Genomic DNA, 22,224 nt, shown 5'->3' with positions numbered 1-22,224 from the left:
TTATTCCCAAAATTGTTTGCTGTGATCAGGGCTCAATTTTATAGCACTGCTAAGCACAAAAATTTGCTTAGCATGAAATTTCTTCCTTGATAAAAACAGGATTACCAACAGAATTTCCAGGTGATTTTCAGGATAAGCAAACAGCTGAATACCAGTAACAAGCAGTATGCAACAAATGGAAATTTGGTTGGTAATCCTGTTTTTATCAAAGAAGAAATTTCATGCTAAGCAAATTTGTCTGCTTAGCAGCTCTATGAAATTGGGCCCTGGCATGCCTGGGGCTCTCCTTATAGTACATGTGTGAAGCAAAGGATCAACGCTTACAGAAACAGAGAATTCCGCACTTTGTCAAATCTCATGTGTTGGCAGGAAATTTTTGCTTGTGTGTGTGCGTACTCCATGTTACTAGGCATTCTTTCGCTTTACACAGCTAGCGCAGAAATTTGGCCATTGCACAATTAGCGTAGAATGGTGATCGCAAGCGCAGAGTTTGGTGGTAAGCAGAGCCATAAAATTGGGCCTTATAATCCATCAGGGTAGCATTCTTTGCTTGCAATCAACTAACTGTTAAGGAGGTTAGCACAGAATGCTAACCAATGCAGGAGTAAACGCACCATACACTTGCCAAATCATTCAACATGCTCAAAGAAGAGCAGAAATCTTCTGTAAGTGCAGACTTGTATTTCTCTTGCAGATGTTTTAGTCTACAGTAAGATCTTGTAATTTGAGAACACTTGTTAAAATGAGAACACTTAGTACTTTCAAAGCACCACTTAGCACCACACTTCTTATTTCGGAGTATCCATTTCAGGCACCTTTTATTTTAATGATAACTTGGTAATACAGTATGTGCACATAAGTTTTTACTTGTTTCTTTTGCAAGAAACGACACCCCGGAACAGGTCACGATTATACCCTAAAGAGTCCTGTTTCCCATTCTGAATTATGTCTGGGCGTGCAGACTTAATGTTTTGTTCAAAACTAATTTTCTGAGGGGATTTAAACCAGCCGCTAGTGAAAGAGTTAACTGAAAACATCCCTCTTGAAATGTATGAGACACTTGTAAATATATCTTCCCTTGCATCCTTCGCAGCATTAGCAGTAGTCTTGGTGCAAGACGTTCTTATTGTGTTTGCCAACCTCTACGGTACACTCAACGCTACACACACTACGACTATTCCAATGGTAGAGGGCATTTCTATAAGCTGCGACCCCATCCACCAGCATGTGTTTTGAGTGTGGTGGGCCATGGGGTGGGGTGATATGGAAGTTCTCCAACAGCGCCTGCTAACATTCGATAGTAAGGCGCGCAGCGAGGAGAAGTGGAGCAGGGGATTGTGATAGTCGAGTGATGGTTAATAACGTCTTGCACCTAGACTACATTTGCAGAGGAAACAGTATCCTTCCAAGTTATACATTCCATTCAGAATAAAAGCGATGACCACATAAATATGTGACTTTCTCAAACCACCTAAGCACAAAGATTCGGACCACCGTAGACTTTAATTTGAATATTCACAATACAAAAAGGTGGTTCTCTTATGTAGGAATGTTCCTGTAGTTCAGCACAATGAGCTTTTTGTTAAAGGCAGTGGCCAAAATAGTTATTAGCATAAAACCTTACTTGGTAACGAGTAATGGGGAGAGAGGTTGATAGTATACAACATTGTGAGAAACAGCTCCCTCTGAAGTGATGTAGTTTTTGAGAAAGAAGTAATTTTCCACAAATTTGATTTTAAGACCTCGGAATTAGATTTTGAGGTCTCGAAATCAAGCATCTGAAAGCACACAACTTCGTGTGACAAGGGTGTTTTTTCTTTCATTATTATCTCTTTAACTTGCCCCAGTAAGTTTTAGTAGCCCTGATTTTAAACATGTATAACTGTATCTTGTTGATGCATTAATGGTAGCAATTACAACCAGTATAATAGGCAAATAGAGTTACACTCAAACATTCAAGACACATTTGAAAAATGTATTATTCACATCTGAAAAGAAAGAAATTTTAACAAAATACACAAGTAGGTTGCACAGTTTTTAGTAGCCCACTGGGCAAGTTGACAGGTGGTGCTTACTAGTCGTAGCAGTTTTTAATAAACATACTGTATGCCGGCTAGTGTTAAATAATTGGGTCTCAGAATTCATCACTGCAATAACTTATCTTTCTGAAAGTTTGTATACTCAGCGCCTCGAGTACCTTGTTTGGTTGATACGTCCGCTATATAAGACTTTGATATTATAATTATTATTATTAAGGGCGAGCCCTAACGTCAGGGCCCAGCGAAGTGTTCTGCAGTCCACTGGATTTCGGGCACTGCCTACTTTAACATTCCTTCTTACCTAGAACAACTTCTTAGGCACTCCCTTTGACAAAAATATGACATTGTTGCACAATGGTAAAATTGTTTTTACAATAAGTCACTTTGGCGTGTCGTGGCTGAGTGGTTAAGAGTGCCGGGATTGAAGCTCTGATGTTTCTGTGGGTTCCAGTTTGTATTCTAGAGCAAGATACTTTACCCTTATTGGTTTGAGGGCACTCCCTTAAAAAAATACGACAGATTATATGTAGATTTGTTCGACTTCTAAGGTCTCCAAACAGGCCTGGAATTTCATCTTCAAAAGGGCAAAGCAATTTTCATTTTGCAGAGGGCAATTCCATTGGAAAATCTTAAAACCAATGAGAAACTTTTGAAGGGGCCGAAGGCCAAGACCATGGGCAATGGCCTCCCGGGCCTGCAACTACTTCCAGGTCTGTCCAGGACACGATGGGTTACGTTTCGACATTCTTGACTCTCAACACAACGGGTACTGACGTGCATGGTAACATGCCAATCTCGGTGATCACCATGGAGATGAAGTCAGGTGGTGTGACATCATAGACGAGGTTGAGGATGGTTAGGGACTGGATGTTTCTCCAGTCCTTTAGGTACTGGGTGGGTTTCCTGATCTTCACTAGATCATCTGGATCTCCTGTACAAGGAAGAAATAAGAACACAAAGGTTTAGACATAGAAAAAATGCAATCAAGCTAAATGAGTCGTTTGTCGGAAATATCAGAATGGATAAACAAGCCTAAACAAGCCAAAGCAAGCCAACAAGAGTGAAATTTTCAAAAGCATTTTTGGGTAAAATTAAATACGATTTGGCATTTAATTTACCAATTAAATTAAATGCCAAATCGTATTTTCCTTTATATTGGCAACTTCCTTCCCGATTAATAAAATCGAAAACGGGTTAAAACTAGCATTGAGAGAAAATGTCGATGTATGTTCAATAAACACTTTGACTGTTCCCTTTTTCTCAGTTTCATAGGGTTTTAACAGTTTTAAACCATAGATTGTTCTCTTTTCATAATAAAAAAAATAAAAAAAGACCCGGGTCGACCACAGCAAAAGACTCATTTTGCTTGATAGCATCACAGATGTCCTTTGTTCCTGACAAGGGCTACACATTATATTATTTGGTGAGCAAGACCATTTATTTCTGTATAACCATCACAAACGCCCATACGTTGATAATATTGTTCATTTCTTTAAAGGAACACATTGCCTTGGATCGGTCGAGTTGGTCTTTGAAAAGCGTTTGTAAAAATGTCACCAGAAAATCATGAAACCAAAAACTGTTTTGATTTAATGATTCAGTATGGTGTACTAGACCATTCGGTTATGACATGCCATACAATGATACAATGCAAATACTCAATACTTACCCAACTCATTGAAGACAAAGCTATCCGTTTGTACACGTTCACTAAACTTGTAGGTTTCACAGCAGACAAGAACGGGCACGTTGTACGCCTTGGCTACCATGGCAATGATGGATGACCCCACCCTAGACATGACGTAACCATTGGCCAATAAGGCATGAGCTCCTAAGAACACCTTGGATACCTTGACAGTTTTGGGATGAACAAAGAAAAATAAACTAGACTATGACATTTATGGACAATCCCACCATGTACAATTTTAAGCATGTAAATACAAAGTCCTTAACTTCGATTGTTATAACTTTGGTTAAAGATGCTATGTCAGATTTGTTGCCCCAAACATTAAAAAATAGATTTTTTTGAGTGTATATTTCAAAGAGTATCACCCGCGCTAACGAAAACAAGTTCAACTTTTACTTGTAATGGTCAGGAACCATGACAAAAATTTGAAACGTTTCTTATAAACACATAAGAATTGGTCACGTGGTATATTGTCGGGATCCCGACAAAAACTCATTTTGAGCACTTTATTTCACTGCTACTAATAATTGGCGGACTTTTTCGAGCAATGGCTCATATGAAAGCTTGTTACTTTCTCGACCCCCCATCAAAATACCTGTTGAATTTTAAATCAATTTTTTGGGGTCAAATTGGCCAAAAATCTGACATAGCATCTTTGATACATTTTTTGTTTAGATTTTTTTAGATCCAGTTTTCTTGATTATGACTTCATTTCAGAGAAAAGTATTTCACAGAAAAAAACTACTTTAGTATGAAAAACAAAGTCTCACTTACATGTAGTTGACTGAATTGAGGCCCTACAATCATGGTAAATTAACAAAAAAAAGCTAACACTGTGCTTGTCTTTCTCTTAAACTAGAAAAAAAATTGACTTGTTGCTATATAAAACTTCAAATTAAGCTTACTGTTCTGTGGATCAACACATTTAAGAGATTCTGATTTTTAAATGCACTTCTAGCACAAACCTCTTGCATCATGTATGAGATTGCGCTGATCAGGATGTATGTACACTTGATTCCATGTTTCATGAGTCGACGTACAGCTTCAATGCCTTCTGATTTGGGTCTACTATCGGCCACGATCACCCGGAACGTTTTGCCGGCTTCATGGGCGTCACAAAGAACTTTGTATATCAGGGAAGAACTGTGAAACAATGACAGGAAATGCTCTGTTTTATATTTGAATTATTTCTATCGAAAGACAGACATTTTGTCCGGTCCGGGCAATAAGGTCTTATTATTACTATTATTTTTATTTTGTACTTATGGTGATGAAACCAAGAATGCCTCATAAGTGAACTTTAAATCACTGTAGCTTGCAAGCCTGAGGAAACCTTTAAACAATGGTGCTATGTGAACCAGAAGCACCGGGGGTAATAATCCCTACTCTTCCATGATAAGCGTCAGTTATTATATATATCTTGTGATGAAACCAAGAATGCCTCATAAGTGAACTTTAAATCACTGTAGCTTGCAAGCCTGAGGAAACCTTAAAACAAGGGTGCTTGCTATGTGAAGCAGAAACACCAGGGTTAACCCCTACCCTTTCACTGTAGCTCTCAAGCCTGAGGAAAACTTGTAAACAAGGGTGCTTGCTACATGTATGTGAAGTAGAAACACCTGCGTTAACACCTACTCTTCCATTTCTCGCAGGAAATACTGTGTGTTACAGCGCCAGGAGTGTCACTGAGTGACGGACATGGGCACTTTACAAGAATAATATTATTATTATTATTTATAAGTGTTCTGGGCTCTTTTACAAGCACTATCAACTTCTAGTATACAGAACCTATGGCTTACACTGACAATCATTGAAAAATGGCTTTGTTTTATATTTGAATTGTTTCCATCGAAAAACAGATATTTCAGGAGAATACTGTTTGAAACGTTGAGACCAAACCGGCTCTTTTCAGAGCCAACACTCCCTCAAGAGAGAATTATGACATGGTTGTACCCTGCAAGTTTACTAACATAATAAGAGATGTTAAATTTGCATAGGGATAAAGAATATTAATTTTGGTTTTTACCCATACACCGATGTGTGTTAGCACTGTATACTCAGTACTTTCCCCGAGTCCTGTGAAAAAATATCACAGGCATGTTACTCGGGTGGGATTCGAACCCATGACCCTTGCAATTCTAGAGCAGTGTCTTACCAACTAGACTACCGAGGTTGCCTGGCAGCTAGAGGCAGTTCGAATCCTATGTTTTTGGCAGCGGGTACCGCAACGATAATAAGAGATGTTAAATTTGCACCGGGGATAAAGAATATTAATTTTGATTTTTACCTGACACCGATGTGTGTTAGCACTGTATACTCAGTACTTTCCCGAGTCCTGTGAAAAAATATCACAGGCATGTAACTCTGGTGGGATTCGAAACCACTATTATAGTTTATTTAGTTGACATAGTTTTACATACCATGTGTATATGAGGATTACATCTCCATTTTTAATCTTCTTTATGGCATCTTTAGAGATTGCTACAGCAGCCAGAATAATCTTATTCACATAAGAGTCAATGCACTGATATAGATGTTCCTTTGCCTAAGAAAAAATATAAAGTTTGTTAATAATAAGTGTTCGATGGATTGAGTGCAATGTCACAGAAAATAATCACGAGGTGAAATTCTCCTTATTTGTTATTCTTGTTGGTCTTTGACAATTTGAAGGTGTCCAGTGCTTTTATAGGCAGTGGACACTTTTGGTAATTACTCAAAATAATTATTAGCATAAAACCTTTCTTGGTGACGAGTAATAGGGAGAGGTTGATGGTATAAAACATTGTGAGAAACGGCACCCTCTGAAGTGCCATAGTTTTCGAGAAAGAAGTAATTTTCCACAAATTTGATTTCGAGACCTCAGATTTAGAACTTGAGGTCTCGAAATCAACCATCTAAACGCACACAACTTTGTGTGACAAGGGTGTTTTTTCTTTCATTTATATCTCGCAAGTTCGATGAACGATTCAGCTCAAATTTTCACATGTTTGTTATTTTATGCATATGTTGAGATACACCAACTGTGGAGGCTAGTCTTTGATAATTACCAATAGTGTCCAATGTCTTTAATAGACTTTTCAGGCCTTACTTAGAACATGTAGAATAACAAAAAATCAGATTTTTCCCAAGGGTAAAACAAAAATAGAAAACAGACTAAAGTAGTAAGAACATCAGGCTAAATTGCATTATGCATTATCAGTGACCAAGCATAAGCTTGCACACCAACTAGCGTGTCACTAGGACCGCCAGACATGCTTCAGCCAACCGGTCTTATAATGCAGCAGGTGTGAGCAAGTTCGAGTGTGCACCATGGTTAACTAAAGGTTGACTAGTTTGAAACGAACCCACGCTGGTCGAACATTGGTAGACTACTGTGGTTGACCATTTGGAACCAGCATCATGATCATGGTTTCTTCACTGGTCCCAATAGCCTGTTTCATGCTAACATGTGTAAAGAGCAGAAGGGAACCAGCGCCCCTACAGCGAAAATGCAGAAATGTTCAAGATTGCTAACTAGACTTTCAAACAAGTCTTTCGAATGAGTGCGACACTGCGCATGTCAGTGTTGGTCAGTGGTTAATCAGGGGTCGACTAAATGTTCGCACTCGACCTTGCTCTTTGTCTTTGGTGTATTGGTGTATACATACCTTTGTATCAGCCATGTCCTGGGGAATCTGACTGATCTGTAGCTTGACATACTTGATGGCGTTCCCCATACTCACTGACTTAGGTCGACATACATTCAGAAAACTACAATCAAATCAGATACACATCAAAGTTAAACATTGGACACTCCAAATCTCAAAAACAATCATGACAATTCAGGGGGTTTCCCTCATTAATTTGTCCACTAGCCCACCGGACGAGTCAACCAAACTGTTGGGGCGCCCTCAGTTTTTTTCACTAGCCAACATGTTATAGTTCACACAATTTTCAAACCCTCAAAACAAAAAATCCTGGGCCTAATTTCAAAGAGCTGCAAAGCGCATAGAGACTTGTCTGTGATTATGATATGCGCTATACAAAAATGGTTCATTATTATTATTATTATTATTAAGCACAAAAATTTGTTAAGCATGAAATTTTTGCCTTGATAACAATAGGATTACCTTCCAAATTGCCACTTAATTTTTAGGATAAGCAAACAACAGTTGAATACCATTAATAAGGAATATGCAACATATGGAAATTTGGTTGGTAATCCTGTTTTTATCAAGGAAGAAATTTCATGCTAAGCAAATTTTTGTGCTTAGCATCTCTATGAAATTGGGCCCTGGAGGTTGTACAAGGAGTCAATTACCTGATGTATGGTTTGATTTTACTTTCTAGATCTCTAGATAATTCCTTCTGGGGCGGGGTGGTGTAGTCCGCTATGACTTGCTTGAAAGCATGCAACATGGCTATACATCTGCAATGACATATCACAACAAAAATAATAATAATAATAATAATTTATTCATTTATTATGTGCAAGTTTCATAAACAATATGTACAGATGCGCATTACAACAATATACAGATATTAACAATAATTTAAACAGATTTAAAAAGAACTAAGTACAAGCATTGGCGTGTCGTGGTCGAGCGGTCTAGTTCACTAGACACAAACTCTGGTGTTGTCAGCTGCAGAGTGTGGGTTCGAATCCTGGTCATGACACTTGGATACTCGGTAGGGTCCATAAGACAGGACGTAAAGCCGAGGGACTACTTGTCCATGAGCGGTGCAGGGGGGTGTTTGTACAAGGTGCAAGTAAAAAAAGACTCGTTGCTGCTTATAGGTGAGCAGTCACCACTCCCCTGAATACCTCAACTGAAGGGGAGGCGATGATGTTGCCAGGGAGTGAGTTCCACCAGATGACGGTTCTTGGGAAAAATGAGTTTGAGAATGACTATATCCTACATGGGATGATCTGATATTTATTTGGGTGGTATGATCTAGTATTACATGGGATTGCTGGGTTGAGGTATAGGTGTGGATTGACTGCAATAGCTTGGTTCTGCATTTTGTAGAGGAGGGTGAGGTAGATGATAGATGATAACCATGTCTACATCCTTGCTGTCTGTGAAGGGGTAAACCCTTTTTGGGGCTCAGGAGTAGGTGGCAATGTGCCCCTGGGGGTAGTTGATTGGGGTTGACAGCCAAAATCAATGGGAAACTTTAGACTATCTGCCAATCACCAAGAGAGGGCGCTCTTCACCAGGTAATGTCAACAACTTAGGAATAGGAGAAGCATGAGTGACGGTCACTGACAGCAAATACCTTGTGTTTTGCGTGTTTTTGATTTTGTATTTTAGATTAAGTCAAACTGTATTTTGTTTTTCATAACACATTGCCAGCATAAACCAAACTGTTCTGGAACAGGACGTACTGGACACGAGTTCCCCAATGATAACAAGCGGTGTGCATGAGTTTTTGGGAGTGTTTCTTCTAGGATAATTAGCAAAAATTCCAAAATGCTGACCTACCAAAAATTGAGAAGAAATCTGAAGTTTAGTTGTATGACAATGTATCTGATTTAATTTTCAAGAGGCTGAGAGACTTCTAAATATTTTTGGATATTTTTGAATTGTTAGCATTTACCATTGTTTGCTATAGGAGTTGTGCACCCTTACCTGGTAGGTCTGCTGCCCTCTAGTGGCAGAGTACTCAAAAAGTCTCCCATTAAGCGTAGCCCTCTCATAAAGACAAACAATAAGTTCCAACACAATTATTACGATAGTACGATAGTTCTTATTGTCTCTCTGCATAATGTGCGCATTCTGTTTATTTGTTCGTTATTCTATGCCTATGTGGTTTAAGGGTTTTCTGTACTTTTTGTAACTTTTGTCATTTTTCAATATTTTTAGACTCGCAAGCCAAAGTGAATTTCACTGTATATGTATTTATATGTGTGACAATAAACAATTGAATTGAATTGAATTGAATTGAACATACTTTGAAAAAAAGTTACTTTAGGGTTGGATTTTAGGTTGATATGTACACCTTTTGATGCTTTACCATAACTTATTACAACTCTGGCAAAGGTCTGGTTTAAAAAAATAATACCAATTAGGTCACTAAATGTAAGAGCGCCCTCTAGCGGCAGATTAAACTAAAACTGCTTCAAGCTCCCTCACTTTATTAACTGAATTATTGTTTAGAAATCATTATATTCTGAAGCTGCTGTAATCCAATACCAACCATCCCAAGGTCACCAGAGAGTTGTTGTTGGTTGGTGCGCATAAGTGCTCCACCTCTACCACAGGGTTCTGTAGGTTGGGTGTTCTTGTCCAGGAGTATTGAGAGAGGAGTGTCATGCCTAGTTGCAGGTCCGATAGGTTGTAAATGATATCAGTTGTAAACATGAGAATGCTGGGCTAATTTCATTTTGCAAAGGGCACCTCCATCGGAAAATCTTAAAGGCAGTGGACACTATTGGTAATTACTCAAAAAAATTATCATCATGAAACCTTTCTTGATTACGATTAATGGGGAGAGGTTGATAGTATAAAACATTGTGAGAAACAGCTCCCTCTGAAGTGACGTAGTTTTCGAGAAAGAAGTAATTTTCCACGAATTTGATTTCGAGACCTCAAGTTTAGAACTTGAGGTCTCGAAATCAAGCATCAGAAAGCACACAACTTCGTGTGACAAGGGTGTTTTTTTTCTTTCATTATTATCTCGCAACTTCGACGACCGATTGAGCTCAAATTTTCACAGGTTTGTTATTTTATGCATATGTTGAGATACACTAAGTGAGAAACTGGTCTTTGACATTTACCAATAGTGTTCACTGCCTGTAAGTCTATGGAAAACTGTTTGAAGGGTCATCAAGGCCGAGACCATGCAGGGCCATGGCCTCTGTGTATTTCTAGGACTGTTAATGAGTCAAGAAAAATACAAAAGTAGCCGAGGTCTTCTGTATTTACCCTCTTCCAACACCCACTCCTGCAGTTATCTTACCTTGCATTAGCTCCGCAGATAATCCCCTCTGCATACTGTAATCCTAATCTCATAATAGCTGGATGGATCCCTCCGCTACCGCCACCGAAGCTCAGCCCTCTAGTGATCGACACCTGTCTCTCATATTGATCCAGATGAGAGAACAGACTGACTTTGCGCTCGATCTCAGCTCGTTGTGGAAGCTACACATAATATAGACAAAAATACAAAACTATTATTTTCACACAAATGTTTACTTTATGCAACCACGAGAATATAAAATTAAGCTACGACAACGTCCATGCATTGACCGAGACGATGAGTTGGCTCCTTGATTTGCTTGGTAAGATCGAAAGTCTGAAGCAGATACTTTGCATTGGTGTTAAATGGTTGCATCAACATGAATGTTAAAGTTACCAGTGATGATGATTTCAGAAGGATGAAGGAGATTTAACTGGTCTACCTTACCTGATGTCTCTCCAAATTCTTGGCTCTTCTCTTCTGCACCTTTGGATCATCTTGCTTTAACGCGTCCGACACACGAGGAGGCTCTTTCTTGGACAAACTCGAGGCTACAATTGAGGACAAACATCAAAAAGTGGTAAGCATTAGAAAGTAACAGAAATTTATGTTTCACCAGGATTACTTCAGAATCTTTATGGTTTGAAAATTGCAACTGTACAAGTGTGTGAGTCTGGTTTTTTTTTTAATGTGAGACTTTTTAGATGCTGGCGGCAGCAGACATACCGGTCCTTTTTTGATGAGGGCTCTGAGCATGCGCACAAACGCTCAGTATTGAGCGCGTAGGTCTGAGCATGCGCACTGCTGGCGAGAACTGTGAAAAAACACCGTCCAAAAGTCTCCACTTGGATAAAAACAAACTCACAACTGTGTCATATCTTTTTAGACTTAGACAAAAAGGGAAAACATTCAGTGCAATCTAGTCTTTGATTATCAAAGTAAACAGTACGTACCCCTGAGACAAATGACACATTTTCTTTTCATGATTGTTCAAATTTAAAGGTATCAAACTGTTTGATTTAATTAGTCTGGTCCTGTACAAGTTCTGAGCTACATACAAGCTCTACTGTGTTGTAGGTTTCCCTACAAATTTGAGCTCTGCAGTATGAATCAAATTCTAATCAATGCACAAAACTGGTCTGCTAAAAAACTACCGGTAGTTATCCTCTCTCAATTGGTTTCATTGTGATTTCTCTACAAAAATGCATGTGATGTTATTGGTCGGGATATCCCTACTAATATCACATGCAAGTGAGCCGCCTTACCATTTTTGTAGAGAAATCACATCCAGACCGTTCACAGTGTTTGCTAAACTCAAACATTATTATAGAATTTGTTCGCTACTACATGTAATTAAGTTTTATCAATCCTTTACTTGGGAGGTTACAAATTCAGAAAATAACAAACATAACAACAAGAAACTAATGCAATTTTAAATTTCCAATGCGATGTAATATAATGCAATGCACATGCCCCTAGAAAACAAAGGCTAGAAACTCTGCACACGCCAAGAAACCACATTGTACTATGCTTAACCAACTCTTCCCAAAAAGCACTGGCTTCTCCCATCAACCAACTCATCCCGCATCCAACGACATAACTATGTGCTTTGTATTCCCTCTTTCAGCAACAGTAAAGCAAGTATTTGCATGGAAAAGTACCCACAAGCTGATAGCCCTTCATTTACCAACAGTCTAGTCTCAATACAAGACATGGTAGCTCATTATTACCAGTGGTATGACATGTACATGTATGACAGACAATATTATATAGAAAAATGCCTTGCACCAAGACTATAAACATCATGCTTATGGTACCATAAGGACATCAACAATTTAATGGAAACTTTAGCAACCTGATCATTCCTTTTAAATCAGGGATTTGATAGGCTGTTACGAAAAGAAAAAAACCTTGGGAGCACAAAGCACGAAAGCAAAAAACCTTACAAGCATAAAGCCCAATATTAACATTCATCTCAATAGCCCTAGTCTGCAATCTGGCCGGGGCGTTGTTATATATGTAAATTTATGAAATTGATCTTAAAAAACCACAAAAACAACAATCACTTCCAAGTAAAATGTGTAATGCCACCTCAGTGATCAACAAATGATACCCATGTACAATCAACCCATGAGGAAATAAACAAAGAATTATTGTGTTGAGGCGCTTGGTGAAAGACGGGTGGCTGAATGTAAAGTGGTGTAAGCCAATGCATAGGTTGAAATATCCACTGGAGCACAGGCCAGACTCAGTAAACCCAAGGGCTTGAAATACATTGTACTCTGACCAGAGTCCAGTAATTCAAACATTGACTTTTTTTTTAATTTCATTTTTAAATTTTTTTATGAAAGTCACCCGACACACAAGGCCTGAAGGCCACTTCAAGGTGTGGGCTACAATAATATTTTCCAGAGGCCGTTGCCACTTACTCCTAGGGCTGAAACAGGGTTACCCTTTTCACAGTCCATACGAATGTAGGCTTGGGTATCATCAATTCGAAGCCTGGTCAGTAGAGCAGGAAGCACTACCTCCCCAATTTTGTGTAGCAAGTGTCACGACCGGGATTCAAACCCACACCCTGCTGATCAAACACCAGTGCTTGAATCTAGTGCTCTCAACCACTCGGCCATGACACTGCAACAAAGTTACTAGTAACCAAATACCCTCTAGACCACTGGCTAGAGTCCTGTAGTTTCACATTACGCCAGTAACCCACACATGCCTACTGGCCAGAGCCCAGTCATTTTAGCACTGGGACAGAAACCCCTTGTCCTTGTAAAATAAACACCGGTCTAGTCAGAACATCGGCAGCAAATTGCGCCACAGCACCTTGTAAAGCATTACATGGTGCTATCAGAATAAGGTGTCATAATTCAAACGTAGTCCAACATCTGGCAGGAAATACTGTATGTTACAGGCGCGTCACTGGGTGATGGACATGTGCGCTATATAAGAAGCCACAATTATTATTATTATTATTATTATTATTATTATTTTTCACTACAAGCTCTTCATGCATTTTTGTTGATTGTTTCCCTAAATTTAAGTCCCGTGGATGGTACATTGTGTAACTCAACCCAACCAAGAATAAAAGTTTACCATGGTACACAGTAACCTATAAATTTAATATCCAATGCAAATGAAGTCTTAGATGAACTGGTTTGACATGAGATGCTGTAAGTTAAAGTTTCAAGATTTAAAAAAAAAATGATTGCACTGACCACTGACAGGCACCATACAGATACATACCACTATCGGTCAATAGAGGGCCTCCTACCATTTGACCTACAGGTAGGGGTCAAAAGATGTAACTTCATTGCAAGGAAATTATCATAACCTTAGACATGTAAGAATTATTTAGAATTTTGTTCTTTAACGCAAGTCGCCAGACACACAAGGCCTCAAGGTGTGGGCTACAATTCAACTATTTTTCCAGGGGCCATTGCCACCTACTCCGGGGTTGAAACAGGGTTAACCCCTTTACAGTCCATACGAATGTAGGCTTGGGTATCATCAATCCGAAGCCTGGCTGGTAGAGCAGAAAGCACTACCTCCCTAATTTAACGAAGCAATCATGGTTAAGTGTCTTGCTTTAAAAAATAAGGACACAGGTGTCACGACCGGGACTTGAACCCACAATCTGCTGATCACAAACACCAGAGCTTGAATCGGGTGCTCTTAACAAATAATTTTTTAAATATTAAATAATTCTACTCTTTTGTATACTTTTTCAGCCAGAAAATGCTATGTAAAAGGAGTAGGTCTCATAATTCAAATCCCGCATACTTGCAGGAAAAAAATGAATGTGCTCTTAGAAACATCCGTACTAAGCTCGTAATAAATATATTATTATTATTGTTACCAACCTGGTCCATCTGACGATGTGGATTTTGAAGCTCTGAGTTTCGTGTGTGTTGTTACCCCTGATGACCCCCCAGTTGGCACCCCCGTTGACCCTCCATGGCCTCCGCCAGCTTCCTTGGCTTTTCGTTGTCTGTCTGCCTCCTGGAATTACAAGCACACTTTGTTCATGTTGAGGGCAGAGTCACAATAAATGAGGGGTCATTGGTAAAATCCGTGAGATAAGTTATTTTAGTTTGTAAAACGGTTTGAAAAGTCTTAGTATTTGGAAAAAAAAGTCTTATTAAGGGCAGAAATAAGGTCCTAAGATTGTCCAAACCTCACTTCCGGATTTTGTTCTTGCACATTGTGAAAACTGTAAGCATTAAATCATGCAGGCTAGTGAAAAATCCTTGCAAGCTACCCACAATTCTGGTTGACTGGTCCGGCAGGCGATTTGAAAGAAAAGTTCAGGGAAACCCCTGAAATACTGACCTGCTTGGCACGTCTTTCAGCCTTTAGTTCGGCTTTACTCTTCTGAGTTCCCTGAGACTCTGACGCTGCGGCTGCTGCAGGTGTCTTTGCTGGTGTCTTTCCACTCGCTGCTGCAGCTGCTGCTGCTGTTGGTGCTGCAAAGGGTTTACCTGCTGGGTCTAGTTTGCCTTGCTCCTGCAACCTCTGCTCTCTTCTTTGCTTTTTTGATAATTTCTTGGCCTGTTGGTCCAGGGTCTTTGCTGGTGTCGCCACTGATGAGGGTTTGGTGTCCATCGCTTTAAAAAATATGGCATAGAAAACTGGAACTTAGTAAAAACTGATGTCATGGCCTCCGTTACCCCTGGCAGCCTGGTCTTGGCCTTGGCAGGTTCCATTCAAAAGACTTTAAGATTTTCCAACGGAATTGCCCTATTGCAAAATGAAAATGGCCTTGCCTTTTCAACATATTTACAGATGAAATTCTAGTCCTGAATTTGTGCTATGTACATGTATTTATGTCTTTTTTCCACCAGTTTTTTTTCTGAAGATGTAAGAAATCAAGAATCATAGCTCTTTCACTTCATGTGAGCACCTGCGACAGTCGGGATCATGAATGGGTTACAATTATGGCAAATAAAATCAATATGTGAATTTATAATTGATGCAAGACTTTGGCAATATTAAGCCTTCCTCAAATTGCAAATGGGCCAACTAAGCGATTTACAAAGTTGGAAATAAGAATATTAAATAAATAAATTACTGCAATCCAACAATCGGTCAGATCAGCCTCAGATTCTAGGAGGAGAGTTAAACATCATAATTAAATTATAATCTTGCCATCAATCAAAACAAACAACTTGGGTAAATAAACAATCTTCCTGAATGCTGATCCTGTGATTCCTTTGTAATTATGGTAGGGCTATGGTAAGATTAGGGTTAGGGTTGGGATTAGGGTTAATAAAGGATTTACAGAAAATTTGTGTAAACATGTCAGTAACGTAGGTCTGTTCAACCGTCGACTTGTCTAGCATGTACGTTGAGTTGTCTCAATCAAGTCAATGCAATGGCCAATGAGTCAAAAAGAAAGGGACAAAGTCGAGTTGTCTGAATCGTCGAGCTGTCTAGACGGTCAAGCTGTCTCAACCGTCTGTCTCAACCGTAGGCGTAGCCCACCTTGTTGAGCTGTAAATGGCTCCGCTTTTAACATCGGTCTCACCACTGTCGCCACATCACTGTCGTGGCGACAGTGGTGAGACCGATGTTAAAAGTGGAGCCATTTACAGCTCAACTCAACAAGGTGGGCTATCTCAACCGTTGAGTTGTCCGAACCGACGAGTTGTCCAACGAAGACTTGTCTGACACATCCACTTGAAAACCTTGCTTGCTCCGCCCAAAATGCTCAATATGGACGCTTATGAGTTGACTTGGGACCGAGTTGACTTGGGACCGAGTTGACTGGGACCGAGTTGGCTTGGGACCGAGTTGACCGGTACCCATATTGACTATTCGCTATATTATATGATGAGGAGGAGATGTCCGTAAACTGGACAGGCAAAACATCTGTTCTGTGTTTTTGCACATAATACAACAAGAAATTGTCTTGTAGAGATTAAAACCTACTACGAAATAGTTGTTAACTTACCTTATATTCTAAAGTTCTTTTGTAAACCCCAATCAATCTCAGGGTTTGCGCATCATAACAAAAACGAAACTTGTCAAATTAAACTCACCTGCGATGATGATGCAAGCGTGAGCTAATTATAGCGCCCTCCAGTGGCGATGGAATGACTACTGGAACGGTTCGCTTGGCCCCAGCGGCCAGTCAAAGCAAGGCGCTGGGGACGAGCGAACTGGAACGGTAGGAAATTAATGTATTGACTCCCTATTACTCTCTGCTCAGTGAGGCCTGCCGAGTTATCTCCCTACAACTCCAAACTGGGAACATTATAAAGCTAGACCTAATAAACACCCGGCTCGCCGTCGTGATTTTCCAAAGCTTGAGAAACTCAATTTCTTAAACCTCTCGGCCAATAGGACCATTTTTATTTCAGCGATGACGTCAACATTTTGGAAGTCAACACACAGATTAACCCCGAAACTTTGGGCAAAATATCGAATTTTTGTCTCTTTACTTTGAACTAGAAGTGCGCTTGAAAAGTTTGTCAGTTTTTCTATTTTACTACATTATTATTATAACAAAGGCTTGATTACACCCCAAACCGAGGTGCTTTTACCGGGCGTTGGGCCGGTGTCGCATGCAATTATGTCCTCTATGCAATACTATCCGGAGGACATCCGCCGGACGGTTTTGCACATGCAATCGTGTCCGCCCGGACGCTGCTGCATAATGCAGTTGTATCCACCCGGACACATTGCATATGCCAATTGTGTCCGCCCGGACACGTTTGCATATGCAGTTGTGTCCGCCCCGTGCAAAACCGTCCTTGCAGTAAACTATAATCGCCCTTGGTCAACGGAACACGTTCGCCATTTTGTTTTACAAGCTAAGTGCATGTCATGAATGACATGGGAAATGTTCGGCCGTTGGGTATTCGCTGCAATCATAAAAATTAATACGTGGTTCATGCTGCATCAGGTTCAGTGCATGCATGCTCGCTTACGCGTGCACATACATACATGTCCGCCGGACGGTTTTTGCATACCGGACACAATTGCATATGCAAAAGTGTCCGGAACGGACAGTATTACATGGCGGACACAATTGCATCTGACACCGGCCCCTGGACCCACACCATAATTTTGATGCCCCTAAGAATATAATACCTGTTACTTCTTTGTTAGCTCTCAAAATCTTCGAGTATGGAGTAAAATAGTTTAGGATAAGTGTACAATTTTGAGGCCCGCGACGCTCTGTTTTCTCGTGGGTGCTTTTGGGTGCAACTGATGACAACTCAATGAGTCCATCTTAAAGACATTGAACACTATTGGTAATTGTCAAAGACCAGTCTTCCCACTTGGTGTATTTTAACATAATATGCATAAAATAACAAACTGTGAAAATTTGAGCTCAATCGGTCATCGAAGTAGCGAGATAATAATGAAAGAAAAAACACCCCTGTCACACGACGTTGTGTGCTTTCCGCAGATGCTTGATTTCGAGACCTCAATTTCTAAATTTGATGTCTCAAAATCATATTCGTGGAAAAATACTTATTACTTCAGAGGGAGCCGTTTCTCACACTGTTTTATCACCCTCTCCCCATTACTCGTTACCAAGTAAGGTTTTATGCTACATTTTGAGTAATTACCAATAGTTTCCATTGCCTAGCCATGATACACTTTCGGAACAGAACAACAAATAAAAGTTCACAAATTTACAAATAACTTACAGGGTTTACAGAAGGTACTAGTTTAGATTTAGTCTAAATGAGCTAAAACCTCCCACCCCCCCCCCCCGAAAAAAACAAAAAACAAAAACACGTCCATGCCTCTCATGCTCAAAGTTTCACGGACAACATTTCCGCGACCGTAGAACTTTAAACCTTCCGCGCACCGGTGAAAGTAGTGCGCCTTTGCTGAGTTAACATTGGCAAACAAAGGACAAACACAATGAAAGTTTTCCAGGTTATTTTGTTTGAGATACTTTTGAACAAAAAATCTTCACTCTTATTTAAAATGTTTTGTTTGCTTAGATTTTTCGACAAGTAAACATCTCGCGTAGAAATATAATCATGAGTATCATGTGTAATTAACACATGTAGAACGGATGTAACAGCCTTGCGACTCCTTCGTATTTCGCTGTCCTACTTTACGGAAAGTAAAAAAAAATGCCGAATTTGGTCAAGCCGTGGATTCAAGTGGACGCCTTGAATGATATTATAGACTAAACGTAAAACATTTAAAGCTGGAACTTGACGAGTAAAAAGGCTAAATTTCGGAAATGAAAACGCTGCACCATTTGACACTTTCGCCCGTGTGCCGTACACTAAATGCCGCCGTTCAAAAGCACGGCGGCTTGCTGTTCTTCGAGAAGTTGAGACCGTACAACTATAAAAGCGAAGTCGCTGGCTGTTTTGCTGAAACTTGAACAAACTTCTATTTCTAGAAGAATGAAGAAGTGAGTCAACCAGAAAACGGTTCTTTTAAGAACCACCAGTACTCATCAGTAGGGCAAACAACTCTCACTAACATAGAGATACATTGTTTCTATGGTTTTGTTTTAGCTGCAAGTCTTGTGGGGACAACCAGCTTTGTGTTGAAAACCCTAATTTATTTTGTCAAAACACCTGCTAAAAATGTTGTATAATGTGTACAAAGATTCACAAACAAATTCCTTTCAAACTTCTGTTTAAGTTCATGCTCATGTGCTTTGGGTAAAATGAACAAAATGATGCAATATAAACAAAAAATTAATGCTAGTGAACAAAAATGATTGATTTTTGCAAATATTGTTTACTCAAAAATAAAAGCACCGAACGAAATTTCGTTGTGACGATGAACATGATTTGCATGATTTGTATAGGCCTACTCATTTGCAAGGTTTCACAGTACAAAATATTTACTGGATAAACTGCCAGTTTAAAATTGTCTTGGGCCAAATCATGCAAATAAGAGGACATTACATAATCGCTTAGACAGGTTTCGAAAGATACTTTAAAAGGGATGATTTTTTTTGAAAAGGTTTGTTTTAAACCTCATTTATTTTATCAATGAATGTCTTGTGAAAATTATGTTTTAATCTTTTATTATCAATGGTGTATGTATTGCACACACAAAACGTGTCTTGTTATAATTTAAAAGAACTGTTATGATGTTCATCAATGGTGTTCATTATGGTGTTCGCCTTTTACCCAATCAAAACAGAGGATGTACCCAAGTTGATTTGTACAACTATGTACCCCCCTCTCGCGTTGGAGCTATAGGCTGTATACCAGGTTGAATCATGGTTATACCAAGTTATACGCCTTTTCCCATTCCAGAGGTAGGGAGGCTGTACACAACTTGATTTGTTCAACCACATACCCCCCTCGCATTGGAGCTATAGGCTGTATACCAGGTTGAATCATGGTTATACCAAGTTATACGCCTTTTCCAATTCCAGAGAAAGGGAGGGAGGGAGGGAGGGAGGGAGGGAGGGAGGATGTACACAACTTTACCCCCTCGCATTGCAGCTATACCCTGTATACGAGGTTCAATCATGGTTATACCAAGTTGTACGCCTTTTCCCATTTCAGAGGGAGGGATGGAGGATGTACACAACTTGATTTGTTCAATCGCATACCCCCTCGCATTGGAGCTATAGGCTGTATACGAGGTTGAATCATGGTTATACCAAGTTATACGCCTTTTCCCATTCCAGAGGTAGGGAGGCTGTACACAACTTGATTTGTTCAACTACATATCCCCTCGCATTGGAGCTATAGGCTGTATACCAGGTTGAATCATGGTTATACCAAGTTATACGCCTTTTCCCATTCCAGAGGTAGGGAGGCTGTACACAACTTGATTTGTTCAACTACATATCCCCTCGCATTGGAGCTATAGGCTGTATACCAGGTTGAATCATGGTTATACCAAGTTATACGCCTTTTCCCATTCCAGAGGTAGGGAGGCTGTACACAACTTGATTTGTTCAACTACATATCCCCTCGCATTGGAGCTATAGGCTGTATACCAGGTTGAATCATGGTTATACCAAGTTGTACGCCTTTTCCCATTCCAGAGGGAGGGAGGCTGTACACAACTTGATTTGTTCAACCACATACCCCCTCGCATTGGAGCTATAGGCTGTATACCAGGTTGAATCATGGTTATACCAAGTTATACGCCTTTTCCCATTCTAGAGGGAGGCAGGCTGTACACAACTTGATTTGTACAACTACGTACCCCCCTCTCGCGTTGGAGCTATAGGCTGTATACCAGGTTGAATCATGGTTATACCAAGTTATACGCCTTTTCCCATTCCAGAAAGAGGTAGGCTGTACACAACTTGATTTGTTCAATCGCATACCCCCTCGCATTGGAGCTATAGCCTGTATACCAGGTTGAATCATGGTTATACCAAGTTCTACGCCTTTTCCCGTTCCAGAGGGAGGGAGGCTGTGCACAACTTGATTTGTTCAACTACATACACCTTCGCATTGGAGCTATAGGCTGTATACCAGGTTGAATCATGGTGGTACCAAAGTGTCTGCCTTTTACCCAATCAAAACAGAGGATGTACGCAAGTTGATTTGTACAACTACGTACCCCCCTCTCGCGTTGGAGCTATAGGCTGTATACCAGGTTGAATCATGGTTATACCAAGTTATACGCCTTTTCCCATTCCAGAGGGAGGGAGGCTGTACACAACTTGATTTGTTCAACTACATACACCTTCGCATTGAGGCTATAGGCTGTATACCAGGTTGAATCATGGTGGTACCAAAGTGTCTGCCTTTTACCCAATCAAAACAGAGGATGTACGCAAGTTGATTTGTACAACTACGTACCCCCCTCTCGCGTTGGAGCTATAGGCTGTATACCAGGTTGAATCATGGTTATACCAAGTTATACGCCTTTTCCCATTCCAGAGGGAGGGAGGCTGTACACAACTTGATTTGTTCAACTACATACACCTTCGCATTGAGGCTATAGGCTGTATACCAGGTTGAATCATGGTGGTACCAAAGTCTCTGCCTTTTACCCAATCAAAACAGAGGATGTACGCAAGTTGATTTGTACAACTATGTACCCCCTCTCGCGTTGGAGCTATAGGCTGTATACCAGGTTGAATCATGGTTTTACCAAGTTATACGCCTTTTCCCATTCCAGAGGTAGGGAGGCTGTACACAACTTGATTTGTTCAACCACATATCCCCTCGCATTGGAGCTATAGGCTGTATACCAGGTTGAATCATGGTTATACCAAGTTATACGCCTTTTCCCATTCCAGAGGTAGGGAGGCTGTACACAACTTGATTTGTTCAACCACATATCCCCTCGCATTGGAGCTATAGGCTGTATACCAGGTTGAATCATGGTTATACCAAGATATACGCCTTTTCCCATTCCAGAGGGAGGGAGGCTGTACGCAACTTGATTTGTTCAACCACATATCCCCTCGCATTGGAGCTATAGGCTGTATACCAGGTTGAATCATGGTTATACCAAGATATACGCCTTTTCCCATTCCAGAGGGAGGGAGGCTGTACGCAACTTGATTTGTTCAACCACATATCCCCTCGCATTGGAGCTATAGGCTGTATACCAGGTTGAATCATGGTTATACCAAGTTATACG

The 22,224-nt window shown here is 40.1% G+C and overlaps 1 protein-coding gene across 2 annotated transcripts; it reads right to left on the bottom strand.

Annotated features, from left to right (window-relative positions):
• Nucleotides 1-281: 281 nt before the first annotated feature.
• Nucleotides 282-16,797, bottom strand: LOC139949953 (translation initiation factor eIF2B subunit delta-like). Of its 2 annotated transcripts, none has more exons than XM_071948543.1 (11): nucleotides 16,713-16,797; nucleotides 15,004-15,278; nucleotides 14,535-14,673; nucleotides 11,116-11,219; nucleotides 10,669-10,850; nucleotides 8,027-8,134; nucleotides 7,374-7,476; nucleotides 6,147-6,271; nucleotides 4,692-4,869; nucleotides 3,709-3,889; nucleotides 282-2,970 (listed from the first exon to the last, which is right to left on the bottom strand). In XM_071948543.1, exons 2-11 carry the CDS (start codon nucleotides 15,274-15,276, stop codon nucleotides 2,771-2,773), a joined length of 1,593 nt encoding a protein of 530 aa, XP_071804644.1. In that variant the 5' UTR covers nucleotides 15,277-15,278; nucleotides 16,713-16,797; the 3' UTR covers nucleotides 282-2,770. The 2 variants fall into 2 exon arrangements, with proteins under 2 accessions (XP_071804644.1, XP_071804643.1); XM_071948542.1 differs by having other exon boundaries at nucleotides 16,625-16,789.
• Nucleotides 16,798-22,224: the final 5,427 nt, after the last annotated feature.

Source organism: Asterias amurensis, chromosome 17 (genome assembly GCF_032118995.1).
Source record: "Asterias amurensis chromosome 17, ASM3211899v1".
In the NCBI taxonomy this organism is placed as follows: Eukaryota; Metazoa; Echinodermata; class Asteroidea; order Forcipulatida; family Asteriidae; genus Asterias; species Asterias amurensis.
The sequence above is the reverse complement of the archived record's forward strand: the minus strand, read 5'-3'. Positions and strand labels throughout refer to the sequence as shown.